The following is a 25,175-nucleotide window of genomic DNA, read 5'->3' as shown; positions in this document are numbered from 1 at the left end:
GGCAGAATCCCGTGAATAGCATGCTAGTGTGATGGTAATGATACTCTGTAATGAGGGCTGGTTACTGAAGATAGCTGATTAGTTTAATAGCATAGAACAGAAAAGATATTGGGGAAAATAGATGGGGAGGGATTTAAAGCAGAGAGAGCAAGTTCCACAATTTCGATGGCATTTCAGACTGAGAAAGGTTGCACATGGCATTTGAAGGCTGTCACCCCCAGCCTGAATGGGAGTGAATACAAATGAGCTGGGCCCTTTCAGCAGTTGGGCCAGTGATCGATTGGACAGTTTGGAAGGGGGTGCCACCAGGGAGAGGTCCTTGCAGTCATTAACATAGAGACCACCCCAACCATTTCCTGTGTATCGATGAGAGGGCCTGATGCACTTACCTTGCTGGTGCCCCTGGAAAAAGAGAGAGTTAGCGACCAGAGAATGAAGGGTTGAAGACAAGGAATGTGATTAAGCTGCAAACGGCCAGCAGGCAAAGAGCCGACAGGAATACGAACAAAGCTGCATTTCTAAAGCGTTCAGATTTCTGCAACAATCTCTCTGCTCAGCATTTTGTAGGTAACGATTAGGGATGATAGGGTAGATGTAGAAGCATACAAAATAATCGGGGGAAGGATTCCAAGCAGGGCATTTTTGATGCCCTATTTGAGTAGATCCTCGTAGGTTGGCCTTCCCTGGTACAAATTTATGTTTGTCCAGGGGGCCAAGAGGAGGGACTGTTGAGAGCGTTTTCGGGGTTTAGGATGTAAACATTCAGCATTGACTTTGGGTACCAGTCTTCACACTTGAAAATGTATTGTGCATTCAGTTTGGAGTGCAGCTCTGAACAGTGGGTTCCTAAAAGCTGTGAATCCCAGTCCAGAGAATGCTGATTAAAATTCATTTGGATGTCTGTGCTGTGGATGTGAATTGGGAAGTGTGAAGGTTGTGTGTGGTTTCAAAGACAGCATTGTCCATACATTGTAAATATGGAGTTGTCCTTTGATGTTTGGCACATAAAATATCGACCCCATGCTGGGCCAGTGAGCCCTTTCGACGGAAAGCGTCTTCATACGATGCCTGCTGTACCTTGTTTTGTTGAATAAAGATGCTGCTTTGTATCTACCAGTAACTCTCTCCGGTGACTTCGTTCACGCAACAACAGAATTTGCACATCTTTGGCCCATGTCCCAGTCCTATCCACGTATCAGTCTTTGAAATGTTGGTAATGTACAGTACTTGGCTCAACCACTTCCTTAGGCAGCTCGTTCCATATATAAAACACAAATTACACTGCAGATGCTGTGGTCAAATCAACATGTACAAACAAGCTGGATGAACTCAGCAGGTCGGGCAGCATCCGCTGAAATGACCCTGACGAAGGGTCTCGGCCTGAAATACTGACTGCTCATTTCAATGGATGCTGTCCAACCTGCTGAGCTCATCCAGCTTGTTTGTACGTGTTGATCATTCCATATATTCACCTCTCATTCTGACATTTCAGTGTATGAAGTCCCAACCTGCTCAACCACTCTCCATGATTCAGTCCTCGAGTCATGACCACATCATCGTACATCTCCTCTGCACTCTTTTCAACTTAATGGCATCTTTCCTACAGCAGGGGGATGACACTGAACACAATATCAAAGTGTGTCCTTACAAGAATCCTGTACGACCACACCATAACCTCCAACTTTCATACTCAATGCCCTGACTGGCGAAGGCCAGCATGTGCAGTCTATGTGTGATGCCAGCACATACTTATTAGACTCTGTTCTATAGCACTCCTCAGGGCCTTAACGCTTACTGTGAAAGTCCTCCCAAAATGCAAAACCTCACACTTATCCAAACTAAACTCCATTTGCCAATTCCTAGGCTCACTTATCCAGCTTATCAAGATCCCTCCATAAATTCTGATAACTATCTTTAATAACTACCTATTTCCGCGTCATCTGTAAACTTACTAGCTATGACTGTCCATGCTCACCTAAATCATTGATAATAGATGATAAAATTGCAATGGACCTAGCAGCAAGACTTGTGGAAACCACTGGTCACAGTCTCCAGTCTGAAAAACAACTTTCCACCATCACTGTCTGCTTCCTACCAGCAAGCCAGTTATTCGAGGAATCCCATGCACTTTAAGTTTCCCTAGCAGCCTACCATGTAGAACCTTATCAAAGGCCTTACTAATGTCCATATCGACCAGATCTACCACAATGCTTCCTTGGTTACTTTTTCAGAATATTCAATCTAATTTGATCACCTACACACAAAACACTGCTAATTATCCCCAATCAATTCCTTCACAAATGCTTGCATATCTTTTCCCTCAGAAATCCCTCTATTACCTTATCTACCATAGTCTATAATTCCCGGGTTTTTCTTTTCAACTCTTTAATAAAGGCACACATCAACTACCGTGCCTTCCAGCTCTTTACCCATCACTAATGATGGTGCATATATCACTAATATACCATGATGCATATATCACTAATATATCCTGATGATGCATATATCTCTACTTCCAGCTCCTCAGCTCCTTACCCATCACTAATGATGATGCATAGATCTCGGCCAGGGCTCCTGAAGTATTTCTCTAAGTTCCCACAGTGTTCTTGGTCAGACCTGATCAGGTCCAGGAGATTCGTTTATCTTTCATACATTTTAAGACATCCAATACCTCATCTGCAGTAATGCAGACTGTCCCCAAGATCAACAAATTAAATATCTCAGGGTCCAAAGTCAAAGTTGTTCAACTAACAATCTGCTGGAGGATCTCAGCGGGTCATATAGCAGCTGTGAGAGTAAACAAATACCGTAGATTCCGGATTATAAGCCGCTACTTTTTTCCCACATTTTGAACAGCTTTGAACTCTGCGGCCTTTAATCCAGAGCGGCTAATACATGGTATTTTTTCATGCCGCCTCGTAAACATTTTGCCTCGTAACAGTAGACCAATAAAATTGATGAGTAGTTCACAGAGGTCCAATGAAATTGTACGATAAATCAAGCGCACTTTCACAATTAAATTATTGTAAATCAGTCATTTGTACTCACCCTCATCAACATGGAAAATACTCGAAGAAAAGCAAGACCCGAGCGCATCAGACCCGATTAGACCCGATCGCGTTACGCAAGCGCGTCAGACCCGATTAGACCCGATCGCGTTACGCAAGCGCGTCAGACCCGATTAGACCCGATCGCGTTACGCAAGCGCGTCAGACCCGAGCGCGTCAGACCCGAGCGCATCAGACCCGATTAGACCCGATCGCGTTACGCAAGCGCGTCAGACCCGATTAGACCCGATCGCGTTACGCAAGCGCGTCAGACCCGAGCGAAAACGCTGCTTTTAAGTTAAAGGCGATCAATAACTTTTCCTGGTAGGCTGCAGTCTATATATTTTTACCAGTCGCTAGGAGATATTGGAATGTTGTTCGTGCTGTTCAGTAAAAAAGTATATGCAACGTAATTTGTGTTACCGATACGTATGTATATTTAAAAGTAGCGGTGCGGCCTAAAATCCGGTGCGGCCTTTACAATTAAAAAATTGATTTTATTTCTAAAATTAGAGCCAGCGGCTTTTAATCAGGTGCGCTCTGTAGTCCGGAATCTACGGTAGTTGACATTTTGTCCTGATGCAGTGTTTCAACCCAAAACATTAACAATTTCTACAGACACTGCATGACCCACAGAACTCCTCCAGGACATTTCTGTAGTTCCAGATTCCAGCATCTGTGCTCTTTTGTGTCTCCAAAATCTACATTTTTGTTCCACAGTGAAAACAATGAAAAATTCTTCCTTGAGGACTCCTGTGTTTCCATGCACAGGTGTCCACCACAGTGTTTCTGGCCCTATTTTCTCCACAGATACTCTTAATATACTTATGCTCTTTCGATTCTCCTTAATCTTCTAAACCAAAGTTATTTTATACCCCCTCTTAGTCCTTGATTTTCTTCTTGAGTATAGTCCTGCTGGGTTTCACTAGATCTTGCCTGTACCTGACATCAAATTCCTCCTTTTTCCTGTCTAGAGCCTTAACATCCCTCATTATCTATACAGAAAGCTTGGATACAGTGCGAGAGGGAGGATAGGCAGGTGATAGAGAAGGGATGCGCTCAGGCCGATGGTTTGAGATGTATCTACTTTAATGCAAGAAGCATCATGATCAAAGTGGATGAGCTTAAAGCATGGATCAGTTCTTGAAACTATGTTGTGGCCATTACAGAGACTTGGATGACTCAGGGGCAGGAATGGTTACTTAGAGTGCCATGCTTTAGATGTTTTAGAAAGGACAAGGTGGGAGGCAAAAGAGGTGGGGGCATTGCACTGCTGATCAGAGATAGTGTCACGGCTGCAGAAAAGGAGGGAGGGATTGTCTACTGAGTCTCTGTGGGTGGAAGTTAGAAACAGGAAGGGGTCAATAACTCTACTGGGTGTTTTTTTTTATAGACCACCCAATAGTAACAGGGACATCGAGGAGCAGTTTGGGAGACAGATGCTGGAAAGGTAGTAATAATAATAATAGGGTTGTCATAGTGGGAGATTTTAACTTCCCAAATATTGATTGGCATTTCCTTAGAGCGAAGGGTTTAGATGGGGTGGGGTTTGTTAGGTGCGTTCAAGAAGGTTTCCCGACACAATATTCAGATAAGTGTACAAGAGGAGAGGCTGTACTTGATCTGGTATTGGGAAGTGAATCTGGTCAGGTGTCAGATCTCTCAGTGAGAGAGCATTTTGGAGATAATGATCACAATTCTATTTCCTTTACCCTAAGCATTGGAGAGGGATAAGGAACAGACAAGTTAGGAAAGCATTTAGTTGGAGTAAGGGGAAATATGAAGCTATCAGGCAGGAACTTGGAAGCATAAATTGGGAACAGATGTTCACAGGGAAATGTATGGATGAAATGTGGCAAATGTTCAGGGGATATTTGCGTGATGTTCTGCAAAGGTACATTCCAAAGAGACAAGCAAAGGATGGTCGGGTACAGGAACCGCGGTGTACAAAGGCTGTTGAAAATCTAGTCAAGATGAAAAGAAAAGCTTACGAAAAGTTCAAAAAAAACTAGGTAATGATAGAGATCTAGAAGATTATAAGGCTAGCAGGAAGGAGCTTAAAAATGAAATTAGGAAAGTCAGAAGGGGCCATGAGAAGGCCTTGGCGTGCAGTATTAAGGAAAACCTCAAGGCATTCTACAAGTATATGAAAAACAAGAGGATAAGATGTGAGAGAATAGGACTAATCAAGTGTGACAGTGGAAAAGTGTGTATGGAACCGGAGGAGATAGCAGTGGTACTTAATGAATACCTTGCCTCAGTATTCACTATGGAAAAGGATCTTGGTGATTGTAGGGATTACTTACAGCGGATTGAAAAGATTAAGCATATAGACATTAAGAGAGAGAATGTGCTTGAGCTTTTGAAAAGCATCAAGTTGGATAAGTCTCCGGGACCGGACAAGATGTACCCCGGGCTACTGTGGGAGGCAAGGGAGGAGATTGCTCAGCCTTGCATCATCAATAGGAATGGGAGAGGTTCCAGAGAATTGGAGGGTTGCAGATGTTGTTCCCTTATTCAAGAAAGGGAGTAGAGATAGCCCAGGAAATTACAGACCAGTGAGTCCTATTTCAGTGGTTGGTAAGTTGATGGAGAAGATCATGAGAGACAAGATTTATGAACATTTGGAGAGGCATAATATGATTAGGAATAGTCAGCATGGTTTTGTCAAAGGCAGGTCAGGCCTTACGAGCCTGACTGAATTTTTTGAGGCTGCGACTAAAAACATTGATGAAGGTAGAGCAGTAGATGTAGTGTATATGGATTTCAGCAAAGCATTTGATAAAGTACCCCATGCAAGGCTTATTGAAAAAGTTAAGGAGGCATGGGATCCAAGGGGACATTGCTTTGTGGATCCAGAACTGGCCTGCCCACAGAAGGCAAAGACTGACTATAGACAGGTCATATTCTGATGGAGGTCAGTGACCAGTGGTGTGCCCCAGGGAGCTGTACTCAGACCCCTTCTCCTCGTAATTTTTATAAATGACCTGGATGAGGAAGTGGAAGGATGGGTTAGTAAATTTGCTAATGACACAAAGGTTGGGGGTGTTGTGGATAGTGTGGTGGGCTGTCAGAGGTTACAGTGGGACATCGATAGGATGCAAAACTGGGCTGAGAAGTGGCAGATAGAGTCCAAGCCAGGTAAGTGTGAGGTGGTTCATTTTGGTAGGTGAAATATGATGGCAGAATATAGTATTAACGGTAAGACGCTTGGCAGTGTGGAGGATCCGAGGAATCTTGGGGTCTGAGTCCATTGGATACTCAAAGCTGCTGCCCAAGAAGGCATATGGTGCATTGGTCTCCATCAACTGTTAGATTGAGTTTAAGAGCCAAGAGGTAATGCTACAGCTATATAGGAACCTAGTCAGACCCCACTTGGAGAACTGTGCTCAGTTTTGGTCATGTGCTCAGTACATGAAGGATGTGGAAACTATAGAAAGGGTGCTGAGAAGATTTACAAGGATGTTGCCTGGATTGGGGAGCATACCTTATAAAAATAGGTTGAGTGAACTCGGCCTTTTCTCCTTGGAGTGACGGAGGATGAGAGGTGACCTGATAGAGGTGTATAAGATGATGAGAGTCAATGATCCTGCGGATAGTCAGAGGCTTTTTCCCCAGGGATGAAATGGCTAGCATAAGAGGGCAGTTTTTTGGAACTAAGTACAGAGGAGATGTCAGGGATAAATTTTTTTTATGCAGAGAGTGGCGAGTACATGGAATGGGCTGCCAGTGACGGTGGTGAAGGCAGATATGAGAGTGTCTTTTAAGAGACTTTTGGATAGGCCATGGAGCTTAGAAAAATAGAGGTCTATGGGTAACTCTAGGTAATTTCTAAAGTACATGTTCGGCACAGTATTTAAGGCCGATAGGCCTGTTTTGTGCTGCAGGCTTTCTATGTTTTCTATTTTAGACAATAGACAATAGGTGCAGAAGTAGACCATTCGGCCCTTCGAGCCTGCACCGCCATTTTGAGATCATGGCTGATCATCTACTATCAATACCCGGTTCCTGCCTTGTCCCCATATCCCTTGATTCCCCTATCCATAAGATACCTATCTAGCTCCTTCTTGAAAGCATCCAGAGAATTGGCCTCCACTACCTTCCGAGGCAGTGCATTCCAGACCCCCACAACTCTCTGGGAGAAGAAGTTTTTCCCTTAACTCTGTCCTAAATGACCTACCACTTATTCTCAAACCATGCCCTCTGATACTGGACTCTCCCAGCATCTGGAACATATTTCCTGCCTCTATCTTGTCCAATCCCTTAATAATCTTATATGTTTCAATCAGATCCCCTCTCAATCTCCTTAATTCCAGCGTGTACAAGCCCAGTCTCTCTAACCTCTCTGCGTAAGACAGTCCAAACATCCCAGGAATTAACCTCGTGAATCTACGCTGCACTTCCTCTACAGCCAGGATGTCCTTCCTTAACCCTGGAAACCAAAACTGTACACAATACTCCAGGTGTGGTCTCACCAGGGCTCTGTACAAATGCAAGAGGATTTCCTTACTCTTGTACTCAATTCCCTTTGTAATAAAGGCCAGCATTCCATTAGCCTTCTTCACTGCCTGCTGCACTTGCTCATTCACCTTCAGTGACTGATGAACAAGGACTCCGAGATCTCTTTGGATTTCTCCCTTACCCAACTCTACACCGTTCAGATAATAATCTGCCTTCCTGTTCTTACTCCCAAAGTGGATAACCTCACACTTATTCATATTAAACGCCATCTGCCCACTCACCCAGCCTATCCAAGTCACCCTGAATTCTCCTAACATCCTCATCACGTCACACTGCCACCCAGCTTAGTATCATCAGCAAATTTGCTGATGTTATTTTCTATGTCTTCATCCAAATCGTTAACGTAAATGGTAAACAGCTGTGTTCCCAATACCGAGCCCTGTGGCACCCCACTAGTCACCACCTGCCATTCCGAGAAACACCCATTCACCGCTACCCTTTGCTTTCTATCTGCCAACCAGTTTTCTATCCATGTCAATGCCTTCCCCCCGATGCCCTGAGCTTTGATTTTACCCACCAATCTTCTATGTGGGACCTTATCAAATGCCTTCTGAAAATCGAAGTACACTACATCCACTGGATCTCCCCTGTCTAACTTCCTGGTTACATCCTCGAAAAACTCCAACAGATTAGCCAAGCATGATTTACCCTTGGTAAATCCATGCTGGCTCGGCCCAATCCTATCACTGCTATCTAGATATGCCACTATTTCATCCTTAATAATGGACTCTAGCATCTTTCCCACCACCGATGTCAGGCTGACAGGTCGATAGTTCTCTGTTTTCTCCCTCCCTCCTTTCTTAAAAAGTGGGATAACATTAGCCATTCTCCATTCCTCAGGGACTGATCCTGAATCTAAGGAACATTGGAAAATGATTACCAATGCATCCGCAATTTCCAGGGCCACCTCCTTTAGTACCCTAGGGTGCAGACCATCTGGACCTGGGGATTTGTCAGCCTTCAGTCCCATCAGTCTTCTCATCACCGTTTCCTTCCGTTACCCTATGTCCTTGACCCATCCATACATCTGGGAGATTGCTTGTGTCTTCCTTAGTGAAAACAGATCTAAAGTACTCATTAAATTCTTCTGCCATTTCTCTGTTTCCCATAACAATTTCACCCAATTCATTCTTCAAGGGCCCAACGTTGTTCTTAACTATCTTCTTTCTCTTCACATACCTAAAAAAGCTTTTGCTATCTTCCTTTATATTCCTGGCTAGCTTGCATTCGTACCTCATTTTTTCTCCCCGTATTGTCTTTTTAGTTAAGTTCTGTTGTACCTTAAATACTTCCCAATCATCTGTCCTCCCACTCACCTTAGCTCTGTCATATTTCCTTTTTTTTAATGCTATGCAATCTCTGACTTCCTTTGTCAACCACTGTGGCCCCTTTCCCCCCTTTGAATCCTTCCTTCTCTGGGGGATGAACTGATTTTGCACCTTGTGCATTATTCCCAAGAATACCTGCCATCGCTGTTCCACTGTCTTTTCTGCTAGGTTATCCGTCCAGTCAACTTTGGCCAGCTCCTCCCTCATGGCTCCATAGTTTCCCCTGTTCATCTGCAACACTGACACCTCCGAGCTGCCCTTATCCTTCTCAAATTGCAGATAAAAGCTTATCATATTGTGATCACTACCTCCTAATGGCTCCTTTACTGCAAGATCGCTTATCAAATCCTGTTCATTACATAACACTAAATCCAGAATAGTCTTGTCCCTGGTCGGCTCTCGTACAAGCTGTTCCAAGAATGCATCCCGTAGGCACTCTACAAACTCCCTATCCTGTGGTCCAGCACCAACCTGATTCTCCCAGTTCACCTGCATGTTGAAATCCCCCATAACTACTGCGACATTACCTTTGCCACATGCCAATGTTAACTCCCTATTCAACTTGCACCCAATATCCATGCTACTGTTTGGTGGCCTGTAGACAACACCCATTTGGGTCCTTTTGCCCTTACTGTTCCTCAGTTCTATCCACACAGACTCTACTTCTCCTGACCCTACTGAATCTCATTCCTCACCAACAGGGCCACCCCACCCCCTCTGCCCACATTTCTGTCCCTACGATAGCACGTATACTATTGTACATTCATTTCCCAGGTCTGATCTCCCTGCAGCCATGTCTCCGTTATCCCAACAACATCATAGTTACCCATTCGCACCTGAGCTTCAAGCTCATCCGCCTTATTTCTGACATTTCGTGCATTCAGATATAGAATTTTTAGCCCATTTCTCCTCTCTCTGTTTGAATCACTGCCTATTGTGCTTAACCCAGCTCCCCGAACTCCCATCGGGCTATACGCCCCTAGAATTTTGTTGTCCTTCCTAAATTTACTTATTCTTTCAACACATTTAACTCCATGTTCCGTCAGACCATCCCTCTGTACATGAGTCCTCCTTATCACTTGTTCCGCCCCACCTTCCTCTACTACACACTTAATATTCCGGAACCGTGTAGTCCCCACCTGTCCTTTATTCTTCCTCTCGCTATCCTCTCTCACATTCTGGATCCCCGCCCCCTGCAAATTTAGTTTAAACCCCCCCAAGAAGCACTAACAAACTTCCCTGCAAGAATGTTAGTACCGCTTCAGTTCAGGTGTAAACCGTCCCTTCGGAACAGATCCCACCTTCCCTGGAACAAAGCCCAATTATCTACAAACCTGAAGCCCTCCCTCCTGCACCATCCTCTCAGCCACGTATTAATCTTTATAATCCTTCTGTTCCTTGCCTCACTCGCACGTGGCACAGGTAGCAAACCTGAGATTGTTACCCTGGAGGTCCTGCTCTTCAACTTCGCACCTAACTCCCTGAACTCCCTACGCAGGACCCCCTCACTCATCCTACCCACGTCATTGGTCCCTACATGGACCACAACATCTGGATTCTTGCCCTCCCTCTCGAGAATAACCTGCACCTGATCTGAGATGTCTCGGACCCCGGCACCAGGGAAGCAACATACCATCCGAGACTCCCGATCTTCCCCACAAAATCTCCTATCCGCCCCGACTATAGAATCCCCTATCAATACCGCTCTCTTCTCTTCCCTCCTCCCCTTCCTAGTCAAGGGTCCAACCTCAGTACCAGAGACAGGACCACTGCAGCTTGTTCCTGGTAGGTCATCCCCACCAACAGTATCCAAAACGGTATACTTATTTTTGATGGGAACGGCCACAGGGGTGCTCTTCTCTCTCTGTCTGTTCCCCCTGCCTCTCTTGACTGTCACCCATTTGCCTACCTCCTGTCTTTTCGGTGTGACTGCCTCCTGATAACTCTTATCTATCTCTGCTTCTGCCTTCCGAATGATCCGTAGGAACCCCTACTCCTGCCCTTCACTAATAGGAGCATGCAGATCTTGAACTTTCAATATCTCTGCTTTAAAAGCCTACCACTTGCTAGATGCCCCTTTGCCTACAAACTGTTCTCTAATCAACTTTATATGTTTCTTTTCTGATACCATCAAAATTTGCCTTGCCCTAATTTAGAACTTTAATTTATCTGTCCCTTTACATGTTGGTTTATTTGCAGTTATTTGTCCTAGACTCCTCTTCCACTGGCACCTCAGTCACACACCTTGCCCTATTTCCCAAGAGTAGGTCAGGTTTTCTATATATTGCCCGAGGAAATTTTCCTGAAGAACTTAAATTCCACCCTATTATGGCAGTGGCAATTCTATTAAGAAAGTTAAAATCCCCAAAAATCCTGCTATTTTTACAACTTTCTGCATACTTGCTCCTTTGACTATTGGAGGGTCCAGTGTACAACACCAACAAGATGACAACCCTCTTCTTATTTCTCAGTTCCTTCCAAAAAGCCTCACTGGACAATCCCTCAGTAATTTATCTGGGACCACTGCCATTATGCTCTCCTTAATCAGAAATTAATGCTCTCTTTCCCCCACCTTTATTTCACATATAGCACATTCACCCTGGAATATTCAGTTGCCAGTCCTGTCACCACTGACCCCAATCCCCTTAGCCATGTGACTAAGGCTATAATATGGCAGTCCAATATTAGATATTCATGAATCAGGATCATCTGCCCTACCTGTAAGGCATGTTGCATTGAAATAATTGCAATTTAATCAGACAGTCTTTCCTTGCACCCTGTCATTAAACTCTAACTCTGTTAGGGAGGGCCAGAATTTTGAGCCAGCAATAGTGAAGGAACAGGCAATCTTCAAGTGCTGGCATTCCCATGTTTTTGCTGCCCTTGTCCTTCTAGCTACTAGAGGTTTGGCAAGTGGTTTCCCATGTTCCAGGGTCTCACTGGGAACCATTCTCAAAGGGCAGTATAGTTAATAAGGACAGGATGGTAAAGAGACGTTTATTTCTGGTTTTCAATGTAAGGTCCATCTTCTCATCAGCTTCAGAGATAGTGTTGATGATATAACTGGGCTAACGTTATACAAATTTCCATGGATAAGCAGTTAGAAACAGTTAGAAAGCACTAATCCAGTGTGTGTCTGGAGGTCAGGAGTCAGCGTTTGCCTGTGAGCAGTACAATATGGCACTTACCCAGGACAGTGAGCAGGTCCTTGACAATTTCCGCCTTGATGAAGATACGTCCTCTTCGCTCAGTGTGGTCCATGCCACACATACTGGGCACGTTGGAAACACATCGCTTGTGGACATTCATCATACAGGCTGCAAAGAAAGACACTGACTTCACTTACTGCTACTTACACCTTCAGTCAGGCCACAGCACCCTGGTGCTGACATTGCCTGGGCATACCGTGCAGAATCAATCTGGGAACAGGATTCATGCCCCATAACAAACGCTGCTCTAACCACTCCAGGTCAGTCAAACAGTAAAGATGATAGACAATAGGTGCAGAAGTAGACCATTCGGCCCTTTGAGCCTGCACCGCCATTCTGAGATCATGGCTGATCATCTACTATCAATACCCGGTTCCTGCCTTGTCCCCATATCCCTTGATTCCCCTATCCATAACATACCTATCTAGCTCCTTCTTGAAAGCATCCAGAGAATTGGCCTCTGACTGACTACACCCCTACACCCACAACTCCACACCCCCACAACTCTCTGGGAGAAGAAGTTTTTCCTTATCTCTGTCCTAAATGACCTACCCCTTATTCTCAAACCATGCCCTCTGGTACTGGACTCTCCCAGCATCTGGAACATATTTCCTGACTCTATCTTGTCCAATCCCTTAATAATCTTATAAGTTGCAATCAGATCCCCTCTCAATCTCCTTAATTCCAGCGTGTACAAGCCCAGTCTCTCTAACCTCTCTGATGTCCAGTCTGGACATCCCAGGAATTAACCTCGTGAATCTACGCTGCACTTCCTCTACAGCCAGGATGTCCTTCCTTAACCCTGGAGACCAAAACTGTACACAATACTCCAGGTGTGGTCTCACCAGGGCCCTGTACAAATGCAAAAGGATTTCCTTGCTCTTGTACTCAATTCCCTTTGTAATAAAGGCCAAAATTCCATTAGCCTTCTTCACTGCCTGCTGCACTTGCTCATTCACCTTCAGTGACTGATGAACAAGGACTCCTAGATCTCTTTGTATTTCTCCCTTACCTAACTCTACACCGTTCAGATAATAATCTGCCTTCCTGTTCTTACTCCCAAAGGTCCCAGGATGGTGACCCGGAGCATAGTGTGGTCATTATTTCACCAAAATTCAGGGTTATATTGAAAGCTCAAGGGTACAAACACATGCTCAACACAGGATATGAAACCCTGGCCAACACTTCAAAAACCATGATCAAAGTTCGTGTCATCAAACGGCTTAGGTGACAAACTAATTACTGAACCTGGGAGAGTGACAAGATTAGGAACCTGCGATAAATTTATCTGCAGGTCCACTACATTGCCACCTCTAGCCAGGTATAACCCTCACTCCATTTGATATCCTACACACTGAGCCAAGATCCTTTTTAAGCTTTCACCTCTAACCCCAGATACGTCTGCCCCTAAAGATACCCTACCCCATGACACCAGATGATACACCCACCGCTAACTCTTGACCCCAGATAATGACACTCCACTATCCTAGTTATCAAGGTGTCATTCCTCATATTTGTGATGGCTCTTGCTGTAACTGTGCAGGAAACTATTCTCAAAGAGGTCAGAGTGGGAGAGTGACATGGTCTCTTGCATCTTAAATGCTGACTCTGCTTCACTCTCCACAGGGGCTAACTAACCTGCAGAGCATTTTCCGCTTATTTCAGATTTCCAGACCTAGTTTGCTTTTACATTTATTAAAAATGTGCGGTGAAGGTGTCAAGATTATTGGCACATTGTTATTTCAAAGTCCTGGCATTCTTTGGAATGAGACCTGTCATTCACCATGCTGATCCCACTACCCTCCACTGGGGCTGGAGTGTTCCCTGGCCCAATATCAGTGTTGAGGGCCAAGGCACATCATCACATTTCCCAGCAGCCACGCGTCGAGAGTATCCCCATCTTCTCTGTGACACCCTTAAAATTAACATCAGGAGATTTCCTCTGGAAATCCCAATAGATCTCCTCTACCCCACTCAAAGCCACTCTCTCAACAATGGCAGGGACTAAGTTATACCCGGAAAGGTTACTTACTGTCACATTTCATGCCCTGATGGATGAGCCCATAAAGGAGAGAACCGCAATGATCACAGAATGTCGGGCTAGAGTAGGTGTGAATTTTGAATTCATGCTTGTTCCGGGGATCCTGAAATAAAGAAAATACAGAAATCTGGTCACAAAACAACAAGAAGAAGCACGAGGGAAGGAAGAATCCCCAAATGCACTCGAACCCAATGCAGTTACCTCTACTGAGGGTGAGGCTGCAACCAACTAATTTCCTGTCTACACGTTTCAAAAAGTGAGAACTATAGTCAATGAGAACAATGTGTTGGCCAAATCCACACAACACTTACCACAAGGCCACTCTCCTTTAAGGCTTCACAGGCAGAGGTACTGATTGACAGAGGTTATGATGAAAGAGAGATTGATGGAGAATGGGTAATGGGAGAGGGATTGGTAGGCAATCTCTTAGGTAATGAGGGAGAGGAGTGACTGATGGGTAATGGGGGAGGGTTGGTAATCAGGGAGAGGAGAGATTGATGGGTAATGGGTTTAAGGGAGGGGAGAGACTGATGGGATATGGGGTTAAGGGAGGGGAATGACTGATGGGTTATGGGTTGAGGGAAAGGAGGTACTGGTGGATAACGGAAACTAGTTTAGGGTTGCACTGATAGGTAATGAATGGTGCATGAAAGAGGGACTGAAGGGTTTTAAACTGCAGAAAGGTGAAAACCTCACCATGGCATGAGCACAGTAGGAAGTGGAAGCTTCCTTTCCATGTTTTCTGATGGAAAGCAAGATGTGACTATGGAGCAAGATAAAGGCGGGTGAGGAGGTCGTGTATAAGACAGGAACATGAGGGACAGTGCAGCTGAGCACTATGCAAATACAATGGAAACTTTGGAGAGTTATTCACATCCCTGTGACAAGGTTACTGGTTTATGACGGTGTTCGGAAGGCCCGAGGTGGAGTGTGTACTGGTTTATGACGGTGTTCGGAAGGCCCGAGGTGGAGTGTGTAACTGTCTATGACGGTGTTCCGAAGGCCCGAGGTGGAGTGTGTACCGGTCTATGACGGTGTTCCGAAGGCCCGAGGTGGAGTGTGTACCGGTCTATGACGGTGTTCCGAAGGCCCGAGGTGGAGTGTGTACCGGTCTATGACGGTGTTCCGAAGGCCCGAGGTGGAGTGTGTACCGGTCTATGACGGTGTTCCGAAGGCCCGAGGTGGAGTGTGTACCGGTCTATGACGGTGTTCCGAAGGCCCGAGGTGGAGTGTGTACCGGTTTATGACGGTGTTCCGAAGGCCCGAGGTGGAGTGTGTACTGGTTTATGACGGTGTTCGGAAGGCCCGAGGTGGAGTGTGTACTGGTTTATGACGGTGTTCGGAAGGCCTGAGGTGGAGTGTATACACTGCTACAGAGCTGCTATTGAAGGTCACATCCTTTGCTTTACCTTCTTCACCAGCCATCTCCCTCTGATGTTCTGTTTGGTATCAGCAGTTCTGGGAGGTTTCACACGTCAATACAAACTCAGTGCAAAATGGACAAATGAATTGTATTCTAACAATAAGTTCCAGCAGCTGACTCTGGCATCAAGGGTTCGTTGCATCATGGAACCAGAGCAAAACATATTGGACCCAACATCTCCAATAAGGACAGGCAGAAGCAGCAGAGAAGAAGGTGACCGAGGCTGCAACATCTCTCTCATCTGAGTTGAAAGGGCATTCCTGATTTCAGGTCTAACCATTTACAGCCACATTATGTCAGAAGTTGGCTATTCACTGATGGTGTACATTGTTGAGTTTCATTCACAGTTCCTCAGAACATGAAGCAGTCCCTTTCCACATACAGGCAGCACCCAGCACTCTAGCAACACTCAGGCATGGTGTGAAAATTGAAAGTAGCTGGACAACACACACTACGAATTGAATTGAATTGACTTTATCATTTACATCCTTCATATACACGATGATAAAATATCTTTACATTACATCTCCATCTAAATGTGCAATTTATAGTAATTTATAATAAATATGTACAACAGCATAGTCAATATAACATAGAAATACAATTGTGTCAGGATGAATTAATCAGTCTGATGGCCCGGTGGAAGAAGCTGGCCCGGAGCCCATTGGTCCTGGCTTTTATGCTGTGGTACCATTTCCCGGATGGTAGCAGGTGGAACAGTTTGTGGTTAGGGTGACTCCGGTCCCCATTGATCCTTCGGGCCATTTTTACACACCTGTCTTTGTAAATGTTCTGAATGGAAAGTTCATGTCTACAGATGCGTTGGACTGTCCGCACCACTATCTGCAGAGCCCTGCGATTCAGGGAAATACAGTATCCATACCAGGGATACAGCCAGTCAGGATGTTCTCAGTCATGCCCTATAAAAAGTTCTTGGGATTTGAGGGCCCACACCAAACTTCTTCAACCATCTGAGGTGAAAGAGACGCTGTTGTGGCTTTTTCACCACACAGCCCATATGTACAAACCACGTGAGATCCTCCGTGATGTTTATGCTGAGGAATTTAAAGATGTTCACCCTCTCAACCCCAGATCCATTGATGTCAATAGGGGCTAGCCTGTCTCCATTCCTCCTGTAGACCACAACCAGCTCCTTTGTTTTTGCGATGTTGAGGGAGAGGTTGTTTTCTTGACACCACTGTGTCAGGGTAGTGATTTCTTCTTTGTAGGCTGCCTTATAATTATTTGAGATAAGGCCAATCAGTCTAGTGTCATCAGCAATTTAATTAGCAGATTGGAGCTGTAGGTGACAACGCAGACATGAATATACAGAGAGTAAAGGAGGGGGTTAGTACTTGGGTTGAGGGGCAGAGGGTAAGTGATAACCATCTCCAGCATTTCCCATTGACATTTCCTCCAACTTCCACCTTGCCCTTAAATTCACTTGGTCCACCTCACACATGACCCTTCCCCTTTCTCAATCTCTCTGTCTCCATCTCAACTGACATCTTTTATAAACCTACTGATTCTCACAGTTACCTCAACTATACCACTTCCTTATCTCCTGTAAAATGCTATTTCCTTTTCTCAGTTTCTTTGCCTCCTTTCCATTTTGGCTTCCCATTATAGAACATCAGAGATGTCCTCCTTCTTTAAAGAATGCAGTTTCCCTCCCTTCACTATTGATGCTGCCCTCACCCGCATCTCCTCCACTTCCTGCACACTCACACTCACCCCATCTTACCACCTTAAAAGTGATAGTGTTCTTCTTATCCTTCCGACCACCACATTAGCCTCTGTGTCCAACATGTGATCCTCCACAACTTCCGCGATATCAAGAGATCCTGCCCCTGAACGCATCATTACCCCCCCCCCCCCCCGCTTTCTGCAGTTCCGCTGGGACTCAGGGCCCCGTGCAGTCCTTGCAGGTGAGGCAACACTTCACCTGTGAATCTGCCACAGTAGAAGGGATGAACATGTTGGAATGTTGTTCCTGGACTACAGCTCAGCATTTAACACCATAATTCCCTGCAGACTTGACCAGCAGCTCAGAGACCTTGGCCTGCACCCCTGCCTTGTGCAGCTGGATCCTCGACTTCCTATTGGATCACTGACAGGTGGTAAGGATGGGCTCCCTCACCTCTGACCCTCAAACATTGTGTTCTGAGTCTCCTTCTTGACTCCTTTTACACCCATAACTGTGCTGCCACACAGAGCTCCAATCTACTGATCAAATTTGCAGATGACATGACTTTGATTGGCCTTATTTCTAGCGGTGATGAGACAGCCTACAGAGGAGAGGTTGACACCATGACACAATGGTGCCAAGATAACAACCTCTCCCTCAATGTCCTGTTACAAATGTGCCACAATTCTGAGGGGCCGAAGGGTACAAAGTAGCCCCCTCCTTTTTGAGAATCGCAAGATCGCTATTAATTCGGGTCTGGGACCCAGGAAATGAGAGAGAGACGTCCAGAATACACAGGGTTTGGAATGTGTCCTGGCCTCTGCAAGGCGGAACCATTGATAACGGCTATTGTCTCTTGGAGACGGAATTGAGTATTGAGTACTGTACTATTCATTGAAGCCCTCAGGGGGTGACCAGAGTGGGCTGGTTGAGGGATTGCATCATCCCAACCTGATTGACATCTGAGACCCCGTGAGTAAGGATAAAAGAGGGTCTGGGGAACAACCCCTTCAGACGCACCAGGAGAAATGCTAGAAATCCCGTGACAGCGTTTAATAGCGACAGCCGGTGGGGCTCGCGTGCATCCTTTTCCCTTGCCTGGGGAATTGGCGGGATCTAGGGAAGAACGGCTTAGCTAAAGAAGAGACACACCAGGAGAAACATATGAGACCAGTGGAGGCTTGTGTGTGTGTCCATCCTTGCCCGGATGACAAGTCCTCCATGGAACGGCCTCGCTAAAGGACGAATACGGATCAAGAGCGGATAAAGGAAAGCTGGCAAGTTTCTATTCTCAAAACCCCTCTCTCTCTCCAACAATTGAAAACCCAGCGGTCCCCAAAGGCTGAAGCCTGTATGAACTGAATGAACTGAGTGACTTTTATATTTCCATCGGACAATACATTATCCCCTAGACAACGATAGAGCTATTCCTTATTGAGTATTATTATACCCGCACTTTTAGATTTAGTATTGACGACGTATATTATCTGTATGTTTGCAATGATATTATTTTTTTGTGTTTTTACTAATAAATACTGTTAAAAATAGTACCATCAGACTTCAACGGACCTCTCTATCTTTGCTGGTAAGTGACCCAGTTACGGGGTTCGTAACAGTCCAAACAACCAAAGAGTTGATTGTGGATTACAGGAGGAACAGAAACAGGCTCCGCCCAATCAACATCGATGGATCTTCAGTTAAGAGGGTGAGCAGTTTCAAGTTCCTTGGTATACACATCACCGATGATCTCACCTGGGCTGTATACACCAACTTTGTGGGGAAAAAAGAGCACATCAGTGTCTTTTCCACCTCAAGCAACTGAAGAAGTTTGGGACAGGCCCCCAAACCCTCAAGACCTTCTACAGGAGCTTCACTGAGAGCATCCTGACTGGCTATACCACAGCCTGGTATGGGAACTGCACCAACCTTGATCGCTAGGCACTACAGAGAGTGGTATGGACAGCCCAGATCATCTGTGGCCATCAACTTCCCTCCATTGAGGACATTTATATCAGCAGGTGCAGAAAGAAGGCTTGGAAGATCACTGGGGACACCAGTCACCCCAACCAAAAACTGTTCCAGCTGCTTCCGTCTGGCAAACGGTGCTGCAGCATTAAAGCCACGATCAACAGGCTACTGGCCAGCTTCTTTCTACAAGCCATTAGACTTTTAAATTCACATGTCTGTACATTGCAATGGAGTCATAATGCAAAGAACTTTACTCCCTCATGTTGTGGGATGGATGTAAGATTTAAATAACTTCTAAATTCTGCTGGAGTTGTCTATCATGATGCAGCCTCCTCTATAGTGCTAAGTCTTATTGTAAATTGGGGGACAGTTCATTTGAGCACCTCTGCACCATCTGCTAAAAGCATTTTAATTCCCATTCCCATTACGACATGCTGGCCCATGACCTCCTCTTCAGCCCAGATGAGGCCACCCTTAGGGTGGCACAATGCCATAACAACACACACAAAAAGCTGGAGGAACTCAGCAGGCCAGGCAGCATCTATGGAAAAAGGTACAGTCGACATTCAGGCATTTTGTGTGCGTTGCTCTGATTTCCAGCATCTGCAGATTTTCTCTTGCTTGTGACCTTATATTACATCTGGGTAGCCTCCAACCTGATGGCATGAATATCGATTTCTCCTTCTGGTAAACCAATTTCCATCCTCCACCTCCATTCCCCACTTTGACCTTTTACTTCCTCTCACCTGCCTATTAGTTTCCCCTGGGTCCCCTCCTCCTTCCCGTTCTCCTCTCCTATCAGATTCCTTCTTCTCCAGCCCTGGCTTCACCAATCACCGTCCAGCTAGCCTCCTTGCCCTCCTGCCACCTTTTTATTCCAGTGTCTTCCCACTTCCATCTCAGTCCTGAAGAAGGGTCTCAGCTTGTCTATTGATTTCCATAGATGCTGCCCTTCCTGCTGAGTTCCTCCAGCATTTGCCTTCTACACACTTTATCACTGCCATACAGGTGCAAGCAAAATTGGAATTAGAATTGTTTTATTATTGTCATATGTACCATGAAACAGTCTTGATACTGTTCGTACAGGTCAAATCATAACACAGTAAATAGAAGTAGAACAAGGTAACAATGCAGAATAAAGTGTAAGAGCTACAGACAAGTGCAGTACAGCAAATATTGATGCGCTAGCTCTGAAGCTTCAGTGAGATGTGAACGTTGTTTTTTTCACCCACAGTTTATTATTTTTCCATCTTTATAGTTGCTCAGTTAGAACAATGGGGATAGCAGGCAGGATAATGGAATCCTCTTGCAACATGCAAAAAGGCACAGAGACTTCCAGTGTCCCAGGTGACTACACCTGCGAGAAGTGCATCCAGTTGCAGCTTCTAACATTCAATGTTAAGGAGTTGGAGCAGGAACTGGATGAACTGTGGATAGATAGGACATATAGAAAGGTAGTAACACCCAAGGTGCAGAACTACAAGACTATGAGACATAGGAGCAGAATTAGGCCATTCAGCCCATCAAGTCTGCTCCACCATTCCATCATGGTTGATCCCAGATCCCACTGAACCGCACATACCTATCTTCTTGCCATATTCTTTGATACCCTGACAGATCAGGTAACGATCAAATTCTGCCTTAAAAATACAGAAAGTTCCACAGATTCACCACTCTCTGGCTAAATAAATTCCTCCTTAAATCCACTCTAAAAGGCTGCCCCTCAATTTTGAGACTGTGTCCTCTAGTTCTGGATATCCCCACCATAAGAAACATCCTCTCCACATCCACCCTATCTAGTCCTTTCAACATTCGGTAGGTTTCAATGAGACCCCCCTGTATTCTTCTAAATTCCAGTGAGTACAGACCCAAAGCTGTCAAACACTCCTCATCTGTTAACTCCTTAATTTCTGGAATCATCCTCATGAACCTCCTCTGGACTCTCTTCAATGACAACACATCCTTGCTGGGATATGGGACCCAAAACTGCAGCCTGACTAGTGTCTTATAAAGACTCAGCATTATCTCCTTGCTTTTATATTCTATTCCCTTTGAAATAAATTGCATTTGCCTTCTTTACCACAGACTCAACCTGTAAATTAACTTTCTGGAGTCTCATACGAGGACTTCTAAGTCCTTCTGCACCTCTGACATTTGAACCTTCTCCCCATTTAAATAATAGTTCCTTTTACCAAAATGCATTATCATATATTTCCCAACACTGCATTGCATCAGTCACTTTTTTGCTCATTCCTCCAATTTGTCTAAGTCCTGTTGCAATCACATTGCTTCCTCAGCACTACCTACCCCTCCATCTATCTTCATATCATCTGCAGACTTTGTCACAAAGCCATCAATTCCATTATCCAAATCAACGACAAGCAAAGTGTAAAGTAACTGTCTCAATACTGACCCCTGAGGAACACCTCTAGTCACTGGCAGTCAACCGGAAAAGGCCCCCTTTATTCCCACTCACTGCCTTCTGCCTGTCACCCATTTCTCTATCCATGCCAGTATTTTCCTTGTAACACCATGGGATTTTATATTGTTAAAAGCAGCCTCATGTGTGGCACCTTATCAAATGCCTTCTAAAAATAGACAATAGACAATAGGTGCAGAAGTAAACCATTCGGCCCTTCGAGCCTGCACCGCCATTCTGAGATCATGGCTGATCATCTACTATCAATACCCGGTTTCTGCCTTGTCCCCATATCCCTTGATTCCCCTATCCATAAGATACCTATCTAGCTCCTTCTTGAAAGTATCCAGAGAATTGGCCTCCACTGCCTTCCGAGGCAGTGCATTCCACACCCCCACAACTCTCTGGGAGAAGAAGTTTTTCCTTAACTCTGTCCTAAATGACCTACCCCTTATTCTCAAACCATGCCCTCTGGTACTGGACTCTCCCAGCATCTGGAACATATTTCCTGACTTTATCTTGTCCAATCCCTTAATAAACTTATATGTTGCAATCAGATCCCCTCTCAATCTCCTTAATTCCAGCGTGTACAAGCCCAGTCTCTCTAACCTCTCTGATGTCCAGTCCGGACATCCCAGGAATTAACCTCGAGAATCTATGCTGCACTTCCTCTACAGCCAGGATGTCCTTCCTTAACCCTGGAGACCAAAACTGTACACAATACTCCAGGTGTGGTCTCACCAGGGCCCTGTACAAATGCAAAAGGATTTCCTTGCTCTTGTACTCAATTCCCTTTGTAATAAAGGCCAAAATTCCATTAGCCTTCTTCACTGCCTGCTGCACTTGCTCATTCACCTTCAGTGACTGATGAACAAGGACTCCTAGATCTCTTTGTATTTCTCCCTTACCTAACTCTACACCATTCAGATAATAATCTGCCTTCCTGTTCTTACTCCCAAAGTGGATAACCTCACACTTATTCACATTAAACGTCATCTGCCAAGTATCTGCCCACTCACTCAGCCTATCCAAGTCACCCTGAATTCTCCTAACATCCTCATCACATGTCACACTGCCACCCAGCTTAGTATCATCAGCAAACTTGCTGACGTTATTCTCAACGCCTTCATCTAAATTGTTGATGTAAATCGTAAACAGCTGTGGTCCCTATACCGAGCCCTGTGGCAACCCACTAGTCACCACCTGCCATTTTGAGAAACACCCGTTCATTGTTGTTTCTAAAAATCTAAGTATACAACATTCACTGCCCTTCTTTGTCCACCCTGCTTGTTAATTCCTCGAAAAACTCTAACAGATTTATTAGGCAAGATTTCCCTTTACAGAAACCATGCTGACTTTGACTTATTTTATCATTAGTCTCCTAGTACCCCGAAACGTCATCCTTTATAATAGGCTCAAACATTTTCCCAACCTCTAAGGTTAGGCTAACTGGCCTATAATTCCCTTTCTTTTGCCTTCCTCCCTTCTGAAAGAGTGGAGTGGCATTTGTAATCTTCCAGCCCTCTGGGACCATTGCAGAATCAAGTGATTCTTGAAGGTCATGACCAATGCATCCATTATTTCTTCAGCAACCTCTCTCAGGCCTCTGGGATGTCATCCATCTGGTCCAGGTGACCTATCCACCTTAAGACCTTTAAATGTGCCAAGCACTTTTCCTTTGTAATGGCAATGGCACCCACTCCTGCTCCCTGACGCTCACGGACCTCTAGCACACTGTCAGTGTCTTCCACTGACGCAAAGCATCCATTAGGATCATTTGCCATTTCTTTGTCATTTCCCTCTTACTCTTTATATAAATAAAAGATCTTCTATTATCAAATAATGATAATAATAAAGTTATTATCAAATAATGTGACATGTTCTAGAATACTTCACATCTCTTTCAACATTTTGAAGCAGGTCATTGAGGAAATGACAGCTTCGCAATTTCATTCTGGATGAAACTGCTGACATCTCTCAATGTTGTCAGCTCCTTGTTTTGTTATATGCATGCTGTCACCATCAAAGAAAAATGTTTATTTCGTGAGTCCCTTTTGAAAACTACCAAGGCCGTCAACATTTTGGAACTGTTAAAAAAGTTTTATAGCCAAACAAAACTCTGACTTTAAAGAAAACCTTCATACTCTGAACTGATGGAGCTCCTGCGATGTTTAGTAATATATCTGGTTTTGCTACTTTAATGAAAAAGGAAGCTCCTCACATCATCAGCATTCATTGTTTTTTTTATTACACAGACATGCATCAGCAACAAAGACTCTTCCAACAACCCTGAAAGAAGTTCTGTCAACAGCCATAAAAGTCATCAACTTTATTAAGGTCACTGAACAATCACAATTTCAAAAGACTTTGTCAAAAAATGGGTGCAGAACATGAAATGCTTCTCTACACTGAAATTTACCGACTTTCAAGAGTCTTGAAATGCTTGTCCGAACTAAGGACAGAAGTTTCACTTCTTCTGAAAGAGCAGTTTGAAAAACAAGGATTTTATCCATGGGTTGGCTTGCCTGGCAGGCAGATATTTTAAACCATATAAATGAAAGAAATCTTTCAAATCAAAGTTCTTACATCACCATTATGGATGCTACTGAAAAATTACAAGCTTTCTAGGCTAAGCTGATTATATGTTAGAAGAAGGTAGAAGCTGCCATCTTTGCAAGCTTTCAAATGCTGGAGGAAATGGTTTACCAAGATGGAGTTGAGATACAAAATTCCATGTCAACTTTTATGAATAGAGACATCTGCAAATACCTGTAAATACTTCAGGACACTTTCAGTAGTCATTTTCATCTTAGTAGCATTAAAGTTAAACCAAGAATCCACAATCCTTGTCTTTCTGTTATGAACTGTACTGAAGATGTTGATCTAGCCAAATGTGAACTCATTCATCTTTGAACAAAAAACATACTACAATTGGAGTTTTACTCAAAAAGTCTAAGCAAATTCTGATGTTCCTTGAGGGAAGCCTATTTTCACCTTGTAGAGTGAGCTATGCAAGCTTTAAACAATTTGCAACAACATATTTCTGCAAACAGGATTTTCAACACTTGTAACCATTAAGACAAAAAAAATCAAAATTGATTGGATGTCCAACATGACAAGCATGTTGCTTTGTCAAAAACCACGTGCTTATTTAAGCTAAGCAACAACAGCCATTTCAAACAATAAATCTAATCTTAACTTGCCTATATTTTTAATGTATAGTCCTGCTATTTAAAGTTTTAATAACAATGTGACTTAACACATTGATGAAGGTAAAGCCATAGATGTAGTATATATGGATTTCACCAAGGCATTTGATAAGGTACCCCATGCAAGGCTTATTGAGAAAGTAAGGAGACATTGGACATTGCTTTGTGGATCCAGAATTGGCTTGCCCACAGAAGGCAAAGAGTGGTTGTAGACAGGTCATATTCTGTATGGAAGCCGGGGATCAGTGGTGTGCCTCAGGGATCTGTTCTGGGATCCCTACTCTTCGTGATTTTTATAAATGACCTGGATGAGGAAGTGGAGG

General features: G+C 44.4%; 1 protein-coding gene across 2 annotated transcripts in view; it reads right to left on the bottom strand.

Moving 5' to 3' along the window:
- LOC140735836 (protein kinase C beta type) overlaps window positions 1–25,175 on the bottom strand; it is a 372,385-nt gene that overhangs the window by 126,024 nt on the left and 221,186 nt on the right. For both annotated transcript variants that reach the window (XM_073061348.1, XM_073061347.1), the window contains exons 4-5: window positions 14,138–14,249; window positions 12,085–12,213 (exon numbers count right to left, since the gene is read on the bottom strand). In XM_073061348.1, the coding sequence (XP_072917449.1) occupies window positions 12,085–12,213; window positions 14,138–14,249 (241 nt within the window). The remainder of the gene's footprint in view (window positions 1–12,084; window positions 12,214–14,137; window positions 14,250–25,175) is intronic.

This window comes from Hemitrygon akajei, chromosome 11, assembly GCF_048418815.1.
Source record: "Hemitrygon akajei chromosome 11, sHemAka1.3, whole genome shotgun sequence".
In the NCBI taxonomy this organism is placed as follows: domain Eukaryota; kingdom Metazoa; phylum Chordata; class Chondrichthyes; order Myliobatiformes; family Dasyatidae; genus Hemitrygon; species Hemitrygon akajei.
Note: the sequence above shows the minus strand (reverse complement) of the source record. Positions and strands in the feature narration are given on the sequence as shown.